The sequence below is a fragment of the Malania oleifera genome, chromosome 5, assembly GCF_029873635.1.
Source record: "Malania oleifera isolate guangnan ecotype guangnan chromosome 5, ASM2987363v1, whole genome shotgun sequence".
NCBI lineage: Eukaryota > Viridiplantae > Streptophyta > Magnoliopsida > Santalales > Ximeniaceae > Malania > Malania oleifera.
The window spans coordinates 42,997,596-43,016,441 of record NC_080421.1 but is presented as its reverse complement, the minus strand read 5'-3'; the positions used below and the strand labels follow the sequence as shown (position 1 = coordinate 43,016,441).

Genomic DNA, 18,846 nt, shown 5'->3' with positions numbered 1-18,846 from the left:
GCCACGTATTTCTTCCCTTCCCTGCCCTCAAGCTCCTCATAAATAAAATCTTTCTTACTAGTTAATTTTGAAGGAAAAAAAAAAAAAAAAAAGGAAGAAGAAGCCAACATTAATTAAAATCGAAACATGTAAAGAAAAACAAAAGACCTATATTTTCCAAAATATATAAAACAAAATAAAGACCACCTACAATTTGTTGAAAAGAAAATCGTTGACATAGCTAAGCTAAGCATGCTTGGAGTCAGCCTGCCTGCTACTCACGCAAACATTCTTATTAACAGAAAAGCCTAAAAATGGAGACTGCGCTGCTTGCGGATACAAACACACACGCCGTTTGAAGCACGACCAAGTCATAACTCGCTAGTAATAATTTCCAGTGGGGTTTGCATGGACTTGCTGCTGCTGCATGGAGGCATGCCCGATTCAAATCCGCACAAACCTTGGTTTCCCATGTAACTTGTGAACGGTGCATTTTGGAAAGCTGTACCATTTGGGATTGGACCATCCAAATTATTAAAGGAGAAATCGAGAAGGACTAGATTAATCAAATTGGACAGTGTTTCCGGAATTCTTCCCGACAAATTATTGCGGGAAACGTTGAGATTCTTCAACTCGGTAAGCTGCCCCAATGTATGAGGAATTGTACCTGAGAACGAATTGCTGCTAAGATCCAACTTGTTCTGCAATTTAGTTAAGGTGCCCAGCTCAGAGGGTATGTTACCAGATAGGCGATTTCCGCCAAAATCTAGGCTCGATAAGCTCCCACAGTTCTGGAGCTCTTTTGGAATGCCTCCTGTGAAGCTGTTACCCGAAAAGTCGAGATAGTCGAGCTTAGTTGAATTGCCTAAACTTGAAGGGATCTCACCGGAGAATCGATTGTCACTTAGATCAATGTGCAGAAGGTTTGGATGTGATCCAAATACATCTGAAATATTTCCTGTGAGCTGGTTTCGGTCGAATCGGACTCTAACTAGTTCTGAGCAGTTCTTCAAGCATTGTGGCAGTGGCCCGGCCAAACTATTGTTATTCGCTGTAAAATATCGCAGGCCAAAACCGCTGCATAGTTTGTGTGGCAGAACTCCGGAGAAGTTGTTATATGAAAAGCTGACGAAGTTCAAAGAGGGACTATTCATCCCAAAATTCTGTGGAATGCTGCCAGAAAAATTATTGGAGTAGACAGAGAACAATTGTAGGTTGGAAAGCTGAGAAATAGTGTTTGGCAACTCTCCCTGTAATTGATTTGTGTTGAGATCAATCTTAACAATTGAAGAAAGTTTTCCAACGTCTGGATGAATAGTGCCACTGAACTCGTTGGAGAAAAGTTGTAAGGATTTCAGGTTTGTGAGACTCCACACTGTTTGAGGAATCGAACCTGAGAGCTTGTTTCCCGAAAGGCCTAACCACCCTAACTCTGTCAAGTTCCCGATCTCCGAGGGTATTGAATCAGAGAGATTATTATTGTATAGAAAAAGGATAATAAGATTTGTCAATAGTCCTATTTGGGATGGAATACTGCCAGTGAAGTTATTGTTTTGAAGTTGCAGAGAGATTAGTTTGGTCCAACTGGAGAGGAAAGAAGGCAATAACTCCCCGGAAAGTAAATTCTCAGACAAGCCAAGTTCAGTTATCTTGGTCAAATTGGTTAAGGACAGAGGCAATTCCCCAGTGAGAGAATTCACAGCTAGAGCCAAATAGGTGAGGTCGGTACAGAGGCCAAGCTCAGGAGGAATTGTAGAATTCAACTTGTTCATCCTTAGGTCTAGTCTCTGAAGTTTTCGGAGCTGGCCTATTGAAGAAGGAATTTTCCCTTCAAATGAATTGTTAATCAAGTGAAGGACTTCAAGGTTGGAAAGTAGACCAATCTCTTCAGGAATAGACTCATTGAATTGGTTATCTGTAAGTCGAAGATCTTTGAGATCAGTCAACTTGGAAATATTCAATGGCAGTGGTCCTTGAAACAAATTATCAGTGAGATTGAAGTATTCAAGCTTGCTCAGATTGGAAAACACTGATTGGGGTATCCCTCCGACGAGGTTATTTTGGGACAAGTCAAGATACACCAGGTTTTGGCAGTTGGATATGAACTTTGGGAACTCTGATCTAATTTCATTTTCAGAAAAACTAAGGTGAGTAAGCTGGGGAAAGCTAGAACTGGTTGACCACTCCGTATATTCTAAATTGTTTTTTCCCAAGTCCAAGTGCTCTAACTTTTGAAGGCTTGTAATTTGGAAAGGCATGGTGCCATTGAGAGTGTTGTTGTAAAATACAAGGTACTGAAGCTGGGACAAGTTTCCGATCCCTGGAGGAATGTGGCCAGTGAAATGATTGTTGCTCAAGTCCAACAACGCGAGATTACGAAGATTCGAAATAGCAGAAGGTATCGAACCTTGGAGGTTATTGTTGCTGAGGTTAAAGTACAGGAGATTGGGAAATGAGGAGAAATTGAATTGCTGAAGTGTTCCGGTAAGGTTGGCATTGAAGAGGTTTATCTCGGATATGGTATCAGCAGAGCTGCAAACAATGCCTGGCCAGTGGCAATAGTCTTCAATGTGGGCGATGGACCAAAAACTGAGATAAGGAGAGGAAGAAGAAGAAGACAAGCTGTCCTTCCACTGGAGAAGAGCCTTCGCTTCTTCAATGCTTGCTAATGTGATTTTCATTGGAAGCAAGGAGAGGAAAAGAAAATAAAGAACGAAGAAATGCTTTTGAAACATTTTGATGTCTACCTTAAAACCAACTTCTTTTGCTCTGAGACTCCTTATGTTTTACACCGCCGGCCCGTTTGCTTATATAGAATGTGAACACCTGCGAAACCAGAGAGAGAGAGAGCGAGAGAGGCGGCTACTAATTAACAAAATATCTTCAAATCTTATGGCACGGTTGCAGGATTGCAGAAACAGTAATGCTGTACTTGCGGACCCCAGACTTTTTCTTGTCCATTATTTTTAAAATAATTGTACTATATTCATACTCACAAAGCAGTGGGTATATATTTAAAGTAGCAGGTAAAAAAAAAATTATATAACTTTTGATAAAAAAACATAGCATTAGTATTGTAGATCATCAACTAGCATGCAGTTTACAATATTCAGGATATAGTGACCAATAGAACACAATAGTATCATTGGGCATCCATTAAGAGTTGTTTTCAATAGATTCAGAAGACATAATAAGTGAAAGTAATTGTTCAAAGAAAAATGCAAGATAAGTACCAACAAGGTACAAGCATATACAAGAAAAACAATTGTTTTCATCATGTAAGAGAAAATGAACAACTAATCCTTATCAATATCATCACCACCAGATGAGGTCTCGTCCTCCTTATTATCATTTTCATCCTCATCACTCCAACTCACTACCATGGGAGCTTTCCCTTTTGATGAGGAAACATTGCCTGTGTTGCTTTCAATTCGTTCGAGCTGCTAATCGAAAGAACTAAATGTGGACTGTATTGACTATTGGAGTGCATTATATTTTGAGTCCATATCTCCATGAATGACACTCAATTGTGAATCCATGTCATGACGAAAATCCATAAACTAGGAAGGAGCAATATTGGTAGCACCAATAGGAGCAAGTGGCTTTTCATGTTGTCGATCTTGGCCACGAGTTTGATCTTCTTGTAATTCTATATTCACATTTCCTTCCCTAGATTTACCGGGCTTAGGTATCCACCCAAGTGCTCGATCTAAAACATATCCCATGAGTTTCACGGTGGTTGATGAAAATTTATGATAGGATTTTCGTTTAATGAATAAAGTGGATGAGCGAGTAACACCGAGATACTCAAAGATGAGATTTAGAGCTCCTCCATAAGAGAAAATGACTTGTCTCGATTCTTCCTTGGAAATCATCCATTTGAGTATCAGGGTTGGAAGATCAAGACAGTTGCCCTTATTCTTGATTATAACCTTGTGCTATCAATCTAGCTTTATTATGTATAACAATTCCATTTTTATCCTTTTTATTCATATAAATCCATTTAGTGTCAATCACAGAATGATCATTGGGTCTAAGAACTAACTTTCAAACTCTATTCCTTTAAAATTGATTTAATTCCTCTTGCATGGCTAATGCCTAAGAATCATCATTGATTGCATCATTAATGTTCTTAGGTTCCTCTTGAGATAGGAATGAACAATGATCACACAGATTCTTTAGTGAAGATCTAGTGGACACCCTTCGTGATGGTTCACTAATTATTTGGTCCTTAGGGTGGTTCTTCACAAATTTCCATTCCTTAAGCAATTCACCTTGTTCTAGAGAGTCATCATTAGAAGCATGGTTCTTTGGTTTCAATGCTCTCATCTTTGATTTCATGAATTGTTATTTCTTCTAAACTCTTTATTATATTAAGATCATCATTATCAGTGGTTTTAGAAGAAAATGGATTAGCTTCATCAAATACAACATGTATGGATTCTATAACAAATAGTGTTCTTTTGTTGTAAACTCTAAATGCTTTGCTATTTAGAGCATATCCTAGAAAAATTCCTTCATCTGATTTTGCATCAAATTTTCTTAGGTCCCCTTTATCATTTAAGACAAAACATTTACATCCAAATACATGAAAGTATGAGATATTTGGTCTCTTTCCTTTCCAAAGCTCGTAGGGGGTTTTATTCAAGTTCGCTCTAATTGAGACTCTATTCATTACATAATAGGTGGTGTTTACCATTTCAGCCCAAAAGTATTTAGGCAGGTTATGCTCATTTAGCATACTCCTAGCCATTTATTGTAGTGATCCATTCTTTCTCTCAACAACTTCGTTTTGTTGAGGTGTTCGTGGTTTTGAAAAGTTGTGAGAAATTTCATTTTCATCACAGAAGTTTTCAACATCTTTATTTTTAAAATCTCCACCTATATCATTTCTTTTGTGTAAAACACCATGCCCTTTTTCATTTTAAAGTTTCTTACATAGGTTGGTGAGCATTTTACACACCTCATCCTTGGAGGATATGAAGGTGAACTTGGAGTAGTCATCAACTATGACGAATGCGTATTGTTTTCCTCCTAGGTTTTGTGTTTTAGTGGGGCCAAACAAATCTAGATGAATTAATTATAGTGGCCTTCCAATGGAGATTAGTTGCTTCTTCAAGCACCACAGACTTTGTCTTTTGTGAACTTTGTGTTGGGTAAACCCTTAACTAAGTTCTTCCTACCAAACGTCGATAATAGGTCCATGCTAGTGTGTCCTAATCTCCTACACCATAGCCAATTGGTTTCATTTAAGATTGTAAAGAATTTTACATCTTGAGATACTAAGTTTTCAAAGTTAATGCAATATACATACTTAACTTGGTTTGCAATGAATAGTATTTCATGTTTTTCTGTGTTTTCAACTATGCATTTGTCCTTTTTAAAGATTATGTCAAAACCTTTATCACTAAATTGACTAATGCTAAGAAGGTTATGCTTTAAACCTTCAACCAATAATACATTCTCAATTATTAAAGATGGCTCCTTACCAACTTTGCCGATGTCGATAATTTTACCCTTAGTATTGTCTCCAAAAGTGACGTGTCCACCTTGCTTTAGAGTTAATGACGTGAACTTGGGCTTATCTCCCGTCATGTACCTTGAGGATTAATTGTCCAAGTACCACTTGTCATTCGAAGGGGTGGACTTAAAACATACCTACAAAAGGATTCAAGTTGTTACTTTAGGTACCCAATCCTTCTTAGGTCCTTTTAGGTTTGTTTTAGAGGTTTCTTTGACTCTCCATACCTTTTTAGTTTTAACATGTTTTATTTTAAATGAATATTCAAATATTATATGTCCCTTCTTCTTACACAAGAAATATGTGGTGTGTGCATATGCATTGGTTGAGGAGGTGCAGACATAGTTTTTAGAAGCTTTTACAAAATATCCCATGTAGAGGTTCTTTTTCCTCCTACTTTCTATTCCATTAAATCCAATGCTCTCTTTGTCTAAGAACATCTTTTGAGACCCAACCCTTTGTCAAAATTTTCTTTTCCTCTTGTGAAATTGTATATGATATTAGATTGGTCTTCTATCTTTCTTTCTAGACTAGTTATTTCTGAGTCTTTCTCACTTTCACAATTGGCTTGTAACTTTACATTTTCTAGTTCTTTTGACATCTTGTTGATCTTACTTTCTAGTTTAGCAATATAAAAATCATATTCTTTTTCAATGGATTGAGTTGACTCCATTTTCTTCATTAACATGTCATTCTTGCTTTTTAGTGTGTTGTTTCTCTTAGACACCTTGACAAAACTTTTATGCAATTTAAATAGTTCAATTTTCATTTCAGTGTATGATGGCATGCTTTCATAGGATTTATTACATGATTCATCACTAGTGTCATTGAATAAGTTTGAGTAAGAATTTACCTCTTCATTTATCACCATGAAGCAAAAGTTTGCCACTTCTTGATCACTCGAGTCGCTTTCCGAGCTGCTTAAGCTGGAGTCATCCCAAGTTGTGGCTTTCATTGTTTTCTTCTTTTCTTCTTAGATTCTAATGTAGGATGGGTATGGTTGGCCTAGTCCTATGGACAACCCTCAAGCAAGTACATGCACCTAAACACTTTAATTTAAGAATTCAATCACCAAATGTAAACATTATAAATTGTGCTATGATTCACATGTTGTAAGGGTTTTGAAATGGCATATGATCTATCCACAAATTAAGTCCCAATTGTTCCTTTATTAAGGAATCAAGTTTTATGCAGAAAAAGATGCTATTTCAAAATTTGAGAATGTAAGTTATACGTTAACAAATCAATATTCCCACAATTGATATTAGCAAGTGATATTAATTAATATTGAAAACTAAAGGCTCAGGTGGTCTTTAGTTGCCTGAACTCTAGTCTTAATCGCGTGAAGATTTAGAGACTGAATTTCTAAACTGGCAATAGCAGTTCAATAGACTCAACCTATGACTTTAGTTGCTTGAACACACAAAAATTTTAAGGAAGTTTAGGGATTCAAGGGGTTGTTTTAATAAGGGTGGTTGGGCATCAAGCAAGGGTTTACAATCAACAAGGGCTTTAAGAAAAAGTAACAAGCTTACCCAAGGAAATCATCAGATGACTTTATGTTGTTCAACATGAGCTTAGATCACGCCGGAAGTCCTTTGAACAAGCTTTGAACACAATGATTGAAGTGGATATGCTGTGTAAAGGGAAGAGGCCATGGGGGTGTATACAGGGAAGGAGGGGATAATGGTAGTGCTAGATAGCTTGTTACAAAAAATACTACCTCAAACACTCCCCATTACATATGATTCTATATTAGCTTCCTTGGATGTGCTTGAGTTTTTCCACGTGAGTGTCCTTTTGATCTTTCGTGCTCGAATGTCCACTCAATTCGATCTTTGCATTTGATCCAGTATCTTCATGTATTTGTCACTTGTACCTGTACTAACTTGATTTGCAAATATAGAATACACTTGGAACAACAGATAAGTTAATATCATCAAAACACATTAAATATAATTATGTTGCCACTAAGACTAACAATCTCCTACTCTTTGATGATGTCTAACCTATTAAGATTTTACTTGATCTTTGCATTTGAGTTTGTACTTATCATAGATTGATATGTAAAGATTAATTTACTTAAAACCACTAATGGGTTGTTATCATCAAAATATGACAATTAAGATCATGTAGTCACTAAGGCTAACAACTAGATCTTTAACATTAAACACATTGATTATACCAAAATCAATATGAATTTCAAGCATGTAAGCATTAGAACTAATTTTATTTAAAACTTTGAAAGGTCCCATCTTTCTAGCATGCAACTTTCTTAGCTTTCTTAATGGAATCCACTCAGGATGAATACAAACCATAACCATATCGCCTTATGAAAATTCTTGCAACCTGCGATGTACATCAACACTAGATTTATAATGTTCATTGTTCAAGTTAAGTTTCATTCTTATTTTAGAGTGTAAATCATGTATGTATTTTGTAAAAGCATCAGCTTGCTCACTCACTCTAGCCTACGGAGGTAATAGGATAAGATCTATGGGCTTCCTAGGTTAGTAACCACTGACAACCTGAAAAAGACTCAATCCCGTTGTTCTATTTGTTAAACTATTAAATGCAAATTCAATCATAGGAAGGCACAAATCCCACGAACCTATGTTGTCACCCACTAGACATCTCAATAGGTCAACCAAGCTTCTGTTGACTACCTCATTTTGCCCATCACTTTGGGAGTGGTAAGCACTAGAAAACTAGAGTTTGGTGCCTAACATAGTCCACAAGGTTTTTCAAAAATAACTCATAAATTTTACATCCCTCTCAGAAACAATGGTCTTGGGAAAACCATATAGCCTTATAACTTCCCATAAGAAGATAGTGGCAATCTTATATGCATCATGTGTCTTGTTGCATGGAATAAAGTGACATTTTACAAAATCTATCCGCAACAAAAAATAAAAAATCATTTCTTTTAGTAGTCCTAGGGAGTCCTAAAACAAAGTCCATACTAATGTCCCGCAAAAGGGTATGAGGTATAGGTAAAGGAGTATACGATCCAGTGTTCTGCTTCTTACCCTTTGTAGTTTGGGCATGTACCACAATAAGACACAATTCTAGCAACATCCCTTTACAAACTAGGCCAAAAGTATCTATCCTCTTCTATGGCAATGGCCTTATCTCTATCAAAGTGACCTATGCATCACCTGCATGCAATTCCCATATCAACTGGTCACGTAGAGATGTAGAGGGTATGCACAACCTAGTTCCTTTAAATAGAAATCCACTATGGATCACAAAATCAGGATGGGATTCAGGAAGTCCCTGTAACAAGTCAAAAAAGATATCACAAAAACCAGCACATTAGGAATATTCTTTCTTAATGCTCTTGAAACCTATGACTCTTACTTCTAAGGTTTGTAAAGTAGCCACAACTTGGCTCAAGGCATCAACAACTTTGTTTTCAACACCGAATTGGTGTTTGAGTACACAAGTGTACTACTGAATGTATTCAATCCACTTTACATGCCTATGATTCAATTTCTTTTGGTGCTCAAGAATCTAAGAGTCTAGTTGTCAGAAAAGAGTACAAACTTTTGTGGGAGCAAGTAATGTCTCCAGTGCCTCAAATATTGAATCACATCATAAAATTCTTTGTCATAGGTGGAATAACTCTGTTTTGCATAAGTCGATTTCTCACTAAAGAAGGCAACATAGTGACCCTCTTGACTAAGCACTCCTCCTATGCCTACACCAGAAGCATCACAAGCAACTTCAAACAATTTTTGAAAATTAGGAAGGTGTAGCACATGTGCTTTAGTCATCATGTCTTTGATGCCTAAGAAAGCTTTGGTTACATCTTTAGGCCATATGAATTCAACTTTCTTAAGAAAATTTGTGATGGGTGTCATGATGGTACTAAAATTCTTAATAAACCTTCGGTAAAATGTGGTTAACCCATGGAAGCTTCTTGTTTCATGAATATTCCTAGGAGTAGGCCAATTTGGAATGGCCTTGACCTTTTTAGGGTTGACATAAACTCCACTTTCAATCACAACAAATCCTAAAAGGATTGTCTGTGAGGTCATGAAAGTACACTTTTTCAAGTTTACATAAAGTTTTAGCTCTCGTAGTACTTCAAACACTCTTCTCTAGTGAACTAGATGCCCCTTCCTTGTTTGGCTATAAATTAGGATATCATCAAAATATACAACAAGGAAATGCCCAATGAAAGGTCTCAAGATTTGGATCATCACTCTCATGAATGTGTTAGGCACATTAGTGAGACCAAATGGCATCACCAACCACTTATACAAGCCATATTTGATTTTGAAAGCAATCTTCCATTCATCTCCAGGTTTTATTCTTATTTGGTGGTATCCACTCTTTAGATTAATCTTTGAAAATATTTTCGAACCAACCATTTGATCAAGCATGTCATCAAGTCTAGGTATACGAAACCTATACTTGACGATGATCTTATTAATTACTCTACTATCAATACACATTTTCCATGTTCCATCTTTCTTAGGAGTAAGAAGGGAGGGATATGCACATAGGCTCATACTCTCTTGAATAAAACTCTTATTTCTCAGCTCATCAACTTGCCTTTTCAATTCCTCATGTTCTTTAAGGTTCATCCTATAATGAGGAAAATTAGGCAAAGATGATCCTTGAACAAGGTCTATGGCATGTTGAATGTCTCTCATGGGAGGAAATTCATTTGGAGGTTCAGAAATAACATCCTTAAACTCAAAAAGTATGGTTGACGCCTTAGGTGGTATCTCATGTTCAAGAATAGAGGAGTCATTCTCTTTGGTCACCACAACATAGACAACTTGTGTTTCTTTGCTTTCTTGTTCAAATTGCTTTTTATTTAAAATGTGCAATGAATTTTCAACCTTTTCTTTTCTTTCAAGTCTTTCTTTTTCTTGTTTTGTTTGTCCTTTTAATCAATTTTAGGCTCAATTTTGTCCTTTTTTCCATTACACCTAAAGGTATAGGTGTTGGTACGACCATTATCTGAAACATCAAGGTCATAAAGCCAAGGTCTTCCTAAAAGAATGAATGCGGCATCCATAGGAAGGACATCACACTAAATTTTATCTTCATAGTCTGCAATCTTGATGGGAACTAAGCATTTATGGCTCACGGGCATTGTCGCTACATTTACCCAAGCAGCTTTGTAAGGATGGGGATAAGCTTCAACTTTCAAATTCAATTTTTTCAAGGTTGATTTTGAAACTACTTTCATGCAACTCATTTTGTAACTTTTATTCCTACACTTAATGTAAGTATGGAAAATAGAAGTGCGGCATCAATCCTCTTGTTCTCAAGAGGTCACCACGATGCATCTCATGACATTCAAATCAGCAGTTTCATTTTCCTTAATTGAAAACTCATCCTCACTTGCTACTTCCTCGGGGATATAGGCTTGTTCGTCTCCCGAATCATCCTCTTCACCCTCTCTTTCAATTGCCAAATTTCTAGTTAGACATTGTTTAGAAAAGTGGCCTCTTTTGTGACATTTATAGCACACATCATTCCTAGAATTTTGTGTTAAGGACCCATTCATGGGTGCCTTTCCTTTGTCCAATGACTGTTGGATGGTGGGATTGCTACCTCTAGAAGTCACTTGACCCGTGTTGGTGGGTGTAGTCCTTTTATATGATGTAGCCTTTAATTGGTAAGTATAATTGGAAGTGTTTCCAAATTTTCTTCCCATTTGAGCTTTACTTATTTGCTCATAGTCATATGCCAAATTAAATGCATGCTCAAGTGAATCAATATGATAAGGAAACAACTCTTTTCTTAACTTAGGTTTCAAGCCAATTCTAAAACAAGAAATTTGCTGGCTATTACTTTCTACCACACTACACCTAATGGAAAGTTCATCAAATTTGCTCATGTATTCGGTCACACTGAAACTTCCTTACCTAAGGCTATAGAGTTGATCCATGAGGCGTTCTCTATAGGAGATTGGGACATATTTTTCTTTCAACCTTTCTTTCCTTAAATCCCTATAGGTCTATGACTAAGGCGAGCTTCTTGTCTTTTAGTATTCACCCAATGAAGCTTTGCTTGTCTAGTCAACCTCATTTTTGCAAATCTCACATGATGTGGGTAATTCATTTTATACCAATCAAAATATCAATCCATTTCAGCCAACCAATCTTGAAAAAATTTTGGATCCATTTGACCATCATATGTAAGGGCTTTAATTTTCACTCTTTTCATTACATCGACATCTGAATCATGAATTTCCTTATGATATGGTCTCTTTGGTTGAAAATCCTCTTCATCATAATCCTCATCATTCCAATTTGGAACATAGAGGCCATGACGTTGGAACCTTCTAGGAGCATTTGGTCATTACGGAGGAGGAATGAGAGGTCATTCTTGAGGTGGTATCCTCTATCTTGGAAGGTGGTTCTGCTCCGTAGAGTGATGGGAAGCAAGCTCATTGTCAACCTTAAGGGGCTGTCCTAGATTTTCTTGTGGTGGGTTAGGAGTTAAACTAGCTTCCAACCCCTCAATTCTTGCAAATGCATTGGTCAAGTCTTGGGTCAAGACATGGATTTGGTTTTGCAAGTCATCTAAAAGTGTGTCACAGTTCATATCATTCTTACAACCATGATAATGATTCCCAGTTCGGGTAGCCATAAAAACACAACAAACACAAAGGAAAGGGGCTCATGGCCAAGGGATATTTTTTTGGCAAGGAGGTCATGGGCTTGAGGGGAATTTTGGGAAGGTCAATTCGGCCAAGGGAAAATGGGACGTTGAAGGTTCTCCTAATCCAACCTAGGTTCTCATACCAAGATGATATAGGACGAGTATGGTTGGCCTAGTCCTACGAACAAACCTCAAGCAAGCTCATACACCTAAACACTTTAATTTAAGATTTCAATCAACTAAACGTAAACATCATAAATTATGCTATGATTCACATGCTGTAAGGTTTTTGAAAAGATGTATGATCTATCCACAAATTAAGTCCCAGTTGTTCCTTTATCAAGGAATCATGTTTTATGCAAAAAAGATGTTATTTCAAAGTTTGAGAATGTAAGTTCTATGTTAACAAATCAATATTCCCACGATTGATATTAGCAAGTGATATTGATAATGAAAACTAAAGGGTCAGGTGGTCTTTAGTCGACTGAACTCAGGTCTTAGTCATTTGAAGATTTAGAAACTAAATTGTTGAACTAGTAGTAGCAGTTTAGTCAACTGAACCTATTGGAATTGGTGTATTCCTAATAAGGGGAGGGGTGAATTGGAAATTTAAAAATTTATCTCCTAGGTTAAACTATCCAGTAGTAGTATATACACAACTTAGCGTTTGTCTATGCAATTCCAAATGGGCTAATAAATAAAATGTGTAGAAATTAAATCACATGCAACATTCACAGATGATTGAGAATAACATACATGTGCAGTAAATATAAAGTGCTGAAATGTAAAGTGCACACATGATATGTTATTGGGGTTCAGCCAATACTACCTACGTCCCCGCCTCGAGCTCAAAAGTAAGAGGGTTTCCACTACGATTCACTTAACGGGTGGAACGATACTATTTATAACCAGGTCAATTAACGAGGCTGACCTCAACCTACAACTACACCTTACCAGGATGGTGCACCTAACTTTCCTAACTGGTTCTAAGCCAATCCAAGACTTTTACCAGGGCAAGCCTCCCTCTTCAAGCCTAAGCACAGAATACAATAATCAATATAATTTTTGTGTACAAATGGAGTGCTTCTAATCAAGCAAATATGTACCACAATATCAATCAATGCACATCAACAAGATAGGAACTATAAGCTCAATGGTGCATATGTGCAAACAACACTCAAGGTAATAACTATCTCAATTTAAGCACAAGAGTGTATCAACAAGCTAATCTTTGAAATTATGTAAAGATTAAAATCTCAATCACAGTTTACGGTTTCGAAGATTTGTACCAAGAATAATCATAATATCTCAAAAATATTTTCTCAATATCAAAGCACAAAGAGATTCAAAAATAAGCTCGTAAAAATATTTTTGCACACATAAAAATACAAGTCCAATGAGTCTTGCAATAATAATGCAAAAACTCACCTAGCCATAAGATTTTTCCTACACAAAGTTTTATCAAATAAAATCGGGGGCAAAACGTAGCTAAACCCTCAACTCGAAAATCAAATATGCAATAGACAAATAAGGATTTTTAGCAACAACCAACAATGAATAAAACACTCACAAAGCTTGATTTCTCAAAAGATTGGTAGTATATGAGTGTATAGGGCTTGTATTAAAAAATAAGGCTTAAGAAATTTCAGAGAGTTTTTGCTTAATCAATTTTGCTAATTAGGTCCTAATCCAAGCAAATGAACCCCTATATATAGAATAGGTTAATATTATAACCGTTGGGGATATGTAGGGTATTATTAAATTTGTTTTCAAACCATTTAAGAAAATTAACCCTGTTCAATTTAAAATAACCACAGTAAAATTTAAAACAACTCGAGAGTTTCGGGCGCTTGACCCATGGTTCGTCTGTTCGATCAGACACAATAGAAAAAGTTGATTTTTGAAGTTTAGGTGTCTGAATCATGGTTCAGTTTGCTGACCAAAGACGATTTCCATTTTGTCTGAGATTCGGTCACCTGGTCCTGAGTTTGGTTTACCGAACTCATGTATTCGATAGCCCGAGGCAATTTTGAACGTGAACGTTCGGGTTGCCGAGTTGGTGGAAAAAGTAAAAATGGATGTTCGGTTGATCGAGGGTGATCAAGTGTTTGACCTTTCAATGGTTCGGTCGCTCGAGGAAATTTAACTTGCTTAGTTCGGTCACCTAAAACCCTTGTGTTTTAGCCCTTTAAGTCCTAATTTAATTCGGTTGATTTTCCTGATATTATATGTGATCTTGGGGATAATCTTACGTGTAAGTGCAAGGACCTAGGGTCTTTTCTAAGGTTTTTAGGCATTTTAACTTAGCCTAAAAAACCTGTCATCGGTCAACCTCTTGTCTAAGGTTTCTTGATTTCCAAGTGATGTGTAGGGACCTAGGGTCATTCTAACGCCTTTGAGCTTATAGTTCCTATATGCATGGATATGCATTAATTTTTACAGACCTTTCCTATTTAACTATTATAGACTCAAATAAAACATAATATAAAATTACAACAAGTGAATCTTCTGTGTTTTCTTTTGCTTTAAGATAACAAGTGCCATCATATGATCTTACAAATATGAACCTGCACACAAACTTGATCGAAATTAAATACATAAGTATTTGTCATAATCAAAACTGGGTATGACCTATAAGATCAACAATCGCTCCCTTTTTGATGATGACAAATACCTTATGCAAAAGTGGGTACAGCCAAGAAAGGCTCCCTCTGAAACTATGCATAAGGGAAATGTAAAGATTTTAAAAGTTTAACCATTTTCCCAAGATACCCAATTTTGCCTAAGTTGTCCCCCTTTGAGCAACAGCAAAAAGGGTCATGATAAATTTGAAGCATATAGGCAAGGCATTGAATAAGAATAATTTAAATACAAGATATGGTTGGGAAGATTTTTAGAAATTTCGGCAACATGTCGTTTTAAAGTAGAGCATTTCCTAACAATATCTATATAGAAATGACTTGAATGAGTTCAAATGTACAATTATCCACAACTAACAACTCAAATAGTCTAGTATGAATCAAAATAATAAACAGAAGTATAACTTTCAATCATCCAAAAGATAAAATAGCCATATAGTGCACAATGAATGACAAAGATAACTTCATAGAGTATGAAATATAGCAATTAAGCACACAAACAATATAACTGGTCATTTAAATGATTTAAATAACATGAAAATAAGGCTAGACCATAAATATACACAAACCATTGCAATTGAAACGTATCATAAGACCCGTGGAAGATTTGAGTTTAAAGCACACAACATATGATAGCAAATAGCTGGTTTGAGCACAAACACAGTCTAACAAGTTTGCATGCATTTACATATGAAGTTCTCGAACCAGTTATGCAATTAAAAATATATGTATATAATAATAAGGCAAGAGATAATTTTTTTTTTATTTGAAATATTAATAATAAGGCAAGAGATAATTTTTTTTTTATTTGAAATATTTTTTTGCCAAATAATAAAAATTTATGTAAATAGATATATATGTATATAATATATATATCCCTCTTAAGATGTTGTCAAAAAATACTGGGGGTGCTTACTGAAAAAGAAACTTTAATTTAAAGCACATGCAAGTAGAATTTTTCTGGTGAATATTTAAGCATAAAACATCTCATGACTGGAAAAATACAACCATATGATCTTAAAGATATATTTGAAGATAAAACCAAGATTATATGGCAAAAATAGATGACTATGGAAAAACTACATATTTCAACTTAAGATTTTCAATATAATCATTTTATTCAAGAACATGCCACACTTGATTCAAAAACAGATCTAAGTTAAAAATATTTGTGAGCATAATATGATAGGCATTTTAATTTTAGATGCTTCCCCTATCAATTTGAGTTCTAGTTTAGATGTAATAAACTACTTATACCAGATAGACAATTATTTCATTATGCCTAGTAGTATAAGCCCTCATTTTAAAAGTTTTAAACCAACCATACTTATTATTAGTCAACTATATTTATCCTTATCAGTATAGTTGTCCCTATAAACCATAGATGCATCAGAGGATATGTATTAAGGCATGCTATGTAGTTCATGACCCAATAACATTCCATATCCAATCATAGAACTTCAAGTGCAGGATATAATGTTCAAGGATATCAGAAGAGCCTCTATATTTGACAAGTGAATTAATACATATGAGTTCTTTGAGCCTTTTCTATAGGGATGGAGCTGAGCTCCTCTAAATGTCCGATGATTATGCCAGGATGAAGTTTAATTTTCATTTAGTTTTCTTTCATCCTTTCAAAAAGATTTTAACATTTATTTTATCATAATCATCTTTGTACAAGGTTTTACTTTGAGAAAATTACTGTCGAAATTTTGGCATCATGCCATTTGTAAATCGGGCATTTTCCCATAAAACATGTACTTGATAGGTTGTTCTCAACAGATAGATCATATAAAGCACGCAACAACCTAAAATCCACTACCAGCATGCAATTCACATCAACTGCATCCACCATGCAAGAGGCATTCTAGACTAAGCATGCATTCGAGTAGTATGATGAACTCAAAATATTCAATATAGCTCAATAGTAGCTCATGTTAGGAGAAGACATAAACTATCCATCAAAGAAAATTTAACCATTTACTAAATCATGGATAGTGCTGCAATGCTATACACATATAGGCATATAGGCATAAATGATATAAGAATATGAGAGCATTTTAATTTATACAGATATGAAGAATGAATGCTCCCCCTCAATTATGTACTCTACTCATTTTATGCCATTTTAATTTTCTAATTGCTTAGCCAAGTGTTTTAGATTTTTCATGATTTAATCTTGGCTTCTCATGCTTAGGCTTAGAGGTCCAAAAAGTTACAATGAGTATTTCTTTAAATGAACTAAGCCTACATTGCCTCTTTTCTTCATGAATCCTAACGAGTGAGAGGCTTGAGTTTGAATGGCTATGAATTTTAAATGCATGTGTATAGGTCTCCTTGAAGTTTATGCATTCATCTAGATTAAGACATAGTGCTATCAACTTAGCCATTCAGCTTGATCAAATCAGATAAAGCTCTAAATAATTTTATGTTAACGTTTGAGAGCTTATGAAGCTAGTAGGGATAAATACTCTTAAAGATTAAATTATTAATATATTCATAAGAGTATTTTGGTAGTAACAAGACATTATACAAGATAAGCATTCTAAAGAAAATGTCCTAACTGTTTTGGCAAAGAGCATATAGGAGAATATGAATAATTTTTACCAATGCTCTTTTGAGATTGGAATGTATCATTCGACCATGATCACAGTTTTGGAGCAAGGATACAAACCAATGAGAGGATGGATCTTTACCTGATGTGATCGTGGCATGGTAAAGATTTCCTATGAAAGAAATAAACCAAAATTATAGGATTTTATTCAATTTTTGTATTGGCTTGGTTATCTTATGATTCTTAGTATGTCAATAGTGTATAGCGAAAACATGTACTAAGATTTGGAATTTTAAGCATGCACCACTTCCCGAGCCTATAGTCATCACTACCCCTTAAACCTAGGAAGTAAGGAAGATTAAAAATATTTATGTAATGTTAATTTTGATCCATTTCACTTTAGGTTCTAAGGGGTTTGCTTTCCTAACTACCCATGCCATCTTCCTGCCTAAGCCTCTGGCACTTCTAGATGGGCAAGTAGATAGAGTGTGCCATTTAATTTTTCGACATAAGAAAATTTTGGATTTTCGTGAAGTTCTATGCTTATTTATGTTGGTTTTACTCAACGAGGCTTTTTTATGACCATGGGACTTAAAGTATGATCCCTTTTTGAGCAAAATATTTCTTTTGGCTCTTAAGGATTTAATATCACTATTCTTTTCATATTCTATTTTAAATGAAACTCTAGAATAATCATCTGTTTCTTTTTCTAAGCAGATAATTTTCGGTATCTTCTTAATATTTCTTTTTTCTAATGTGGCATAATATTCTTTCGAATCATTCAAGTGTTTTGCCACCTTTTCATTTTCATTTTTGAAAAATATTTTCTATTTCGATAACTTAACTAGAAATTTATTCATTTTCAATAAAGTCTTTTCTAGTTTTTCACGCGAAGACATGCTTTCATTTATCAGTTTAGCACATGATTCATTACAGGAATTATTTTAATCATTAACAAATGAATCATTGCATGCAGCAACATCAACCAAAACAATGGATGATTCATCATAAGTTATATCAAAATTTTTTTCATAAGAATCATTTCATGCACTATTAACAGGACTATCAAAATATTCACTAGATGATTCAATGCATAATATATTTCTGTATTCTACATGAGAATAATCAATCGCATCAATGATAGGATTAACACAATATTCAGCAGATGATTCAGCACATGTAGCAACACAACATTCAACATATGAATCATCAATCGAGCTAGAGTAAGAATCATATACCTCATGTTTTGTTAATGCACTAATCTCGTGATTTACCACTACCAAATCATTTGAGCGAGACGCTTCTGAAGTGGTGGTCTCTTTTCCTGGGTTTCTCCATACTTCTTTTCAAGCTCAACCTTGATCTCATGTGCACTACTACATGCCATAATCTCATGAAGAATATCAGTATCTAAAGCCCAGTACAGTAAATCCATGGCATGTGAATTTGTAAGCATATTAGTATAATTCTCATTAACAAGCATGCAAATTCCCTTATCAATCACCTGCCAGGCCCTCCAATTTTTA

General features: G+C 35.3%; 1 protein-coding gene across 1 annotated transcript; it reads right to left on the bottom strand.

The window, feature by feature from the left end:
- Positions 1-350: 350 nt before the first annotated feature.
- On the bottom strand, positions 351-7,718 carry LOC131155946 (leucine-rich repeat receptor-like serine/threonine-protein kinase RGI4). Its single transcript, XM_058109401.1, has 2 exons — positions 7,688-7,718; positions 351-2,692 (listed from the first exon to the last, which is right to left on the bottom strand). Exons 1-2 carry the CDS (start codon positions 7,716-7,718, stop codon positions 351-353), a joined length of 2,373 nt encoding a protein of 790 aa, XP_057965384.1.
- Between the last annotated feature and the right edge of the window lie 11,128 nt (positions 7,719-18,846).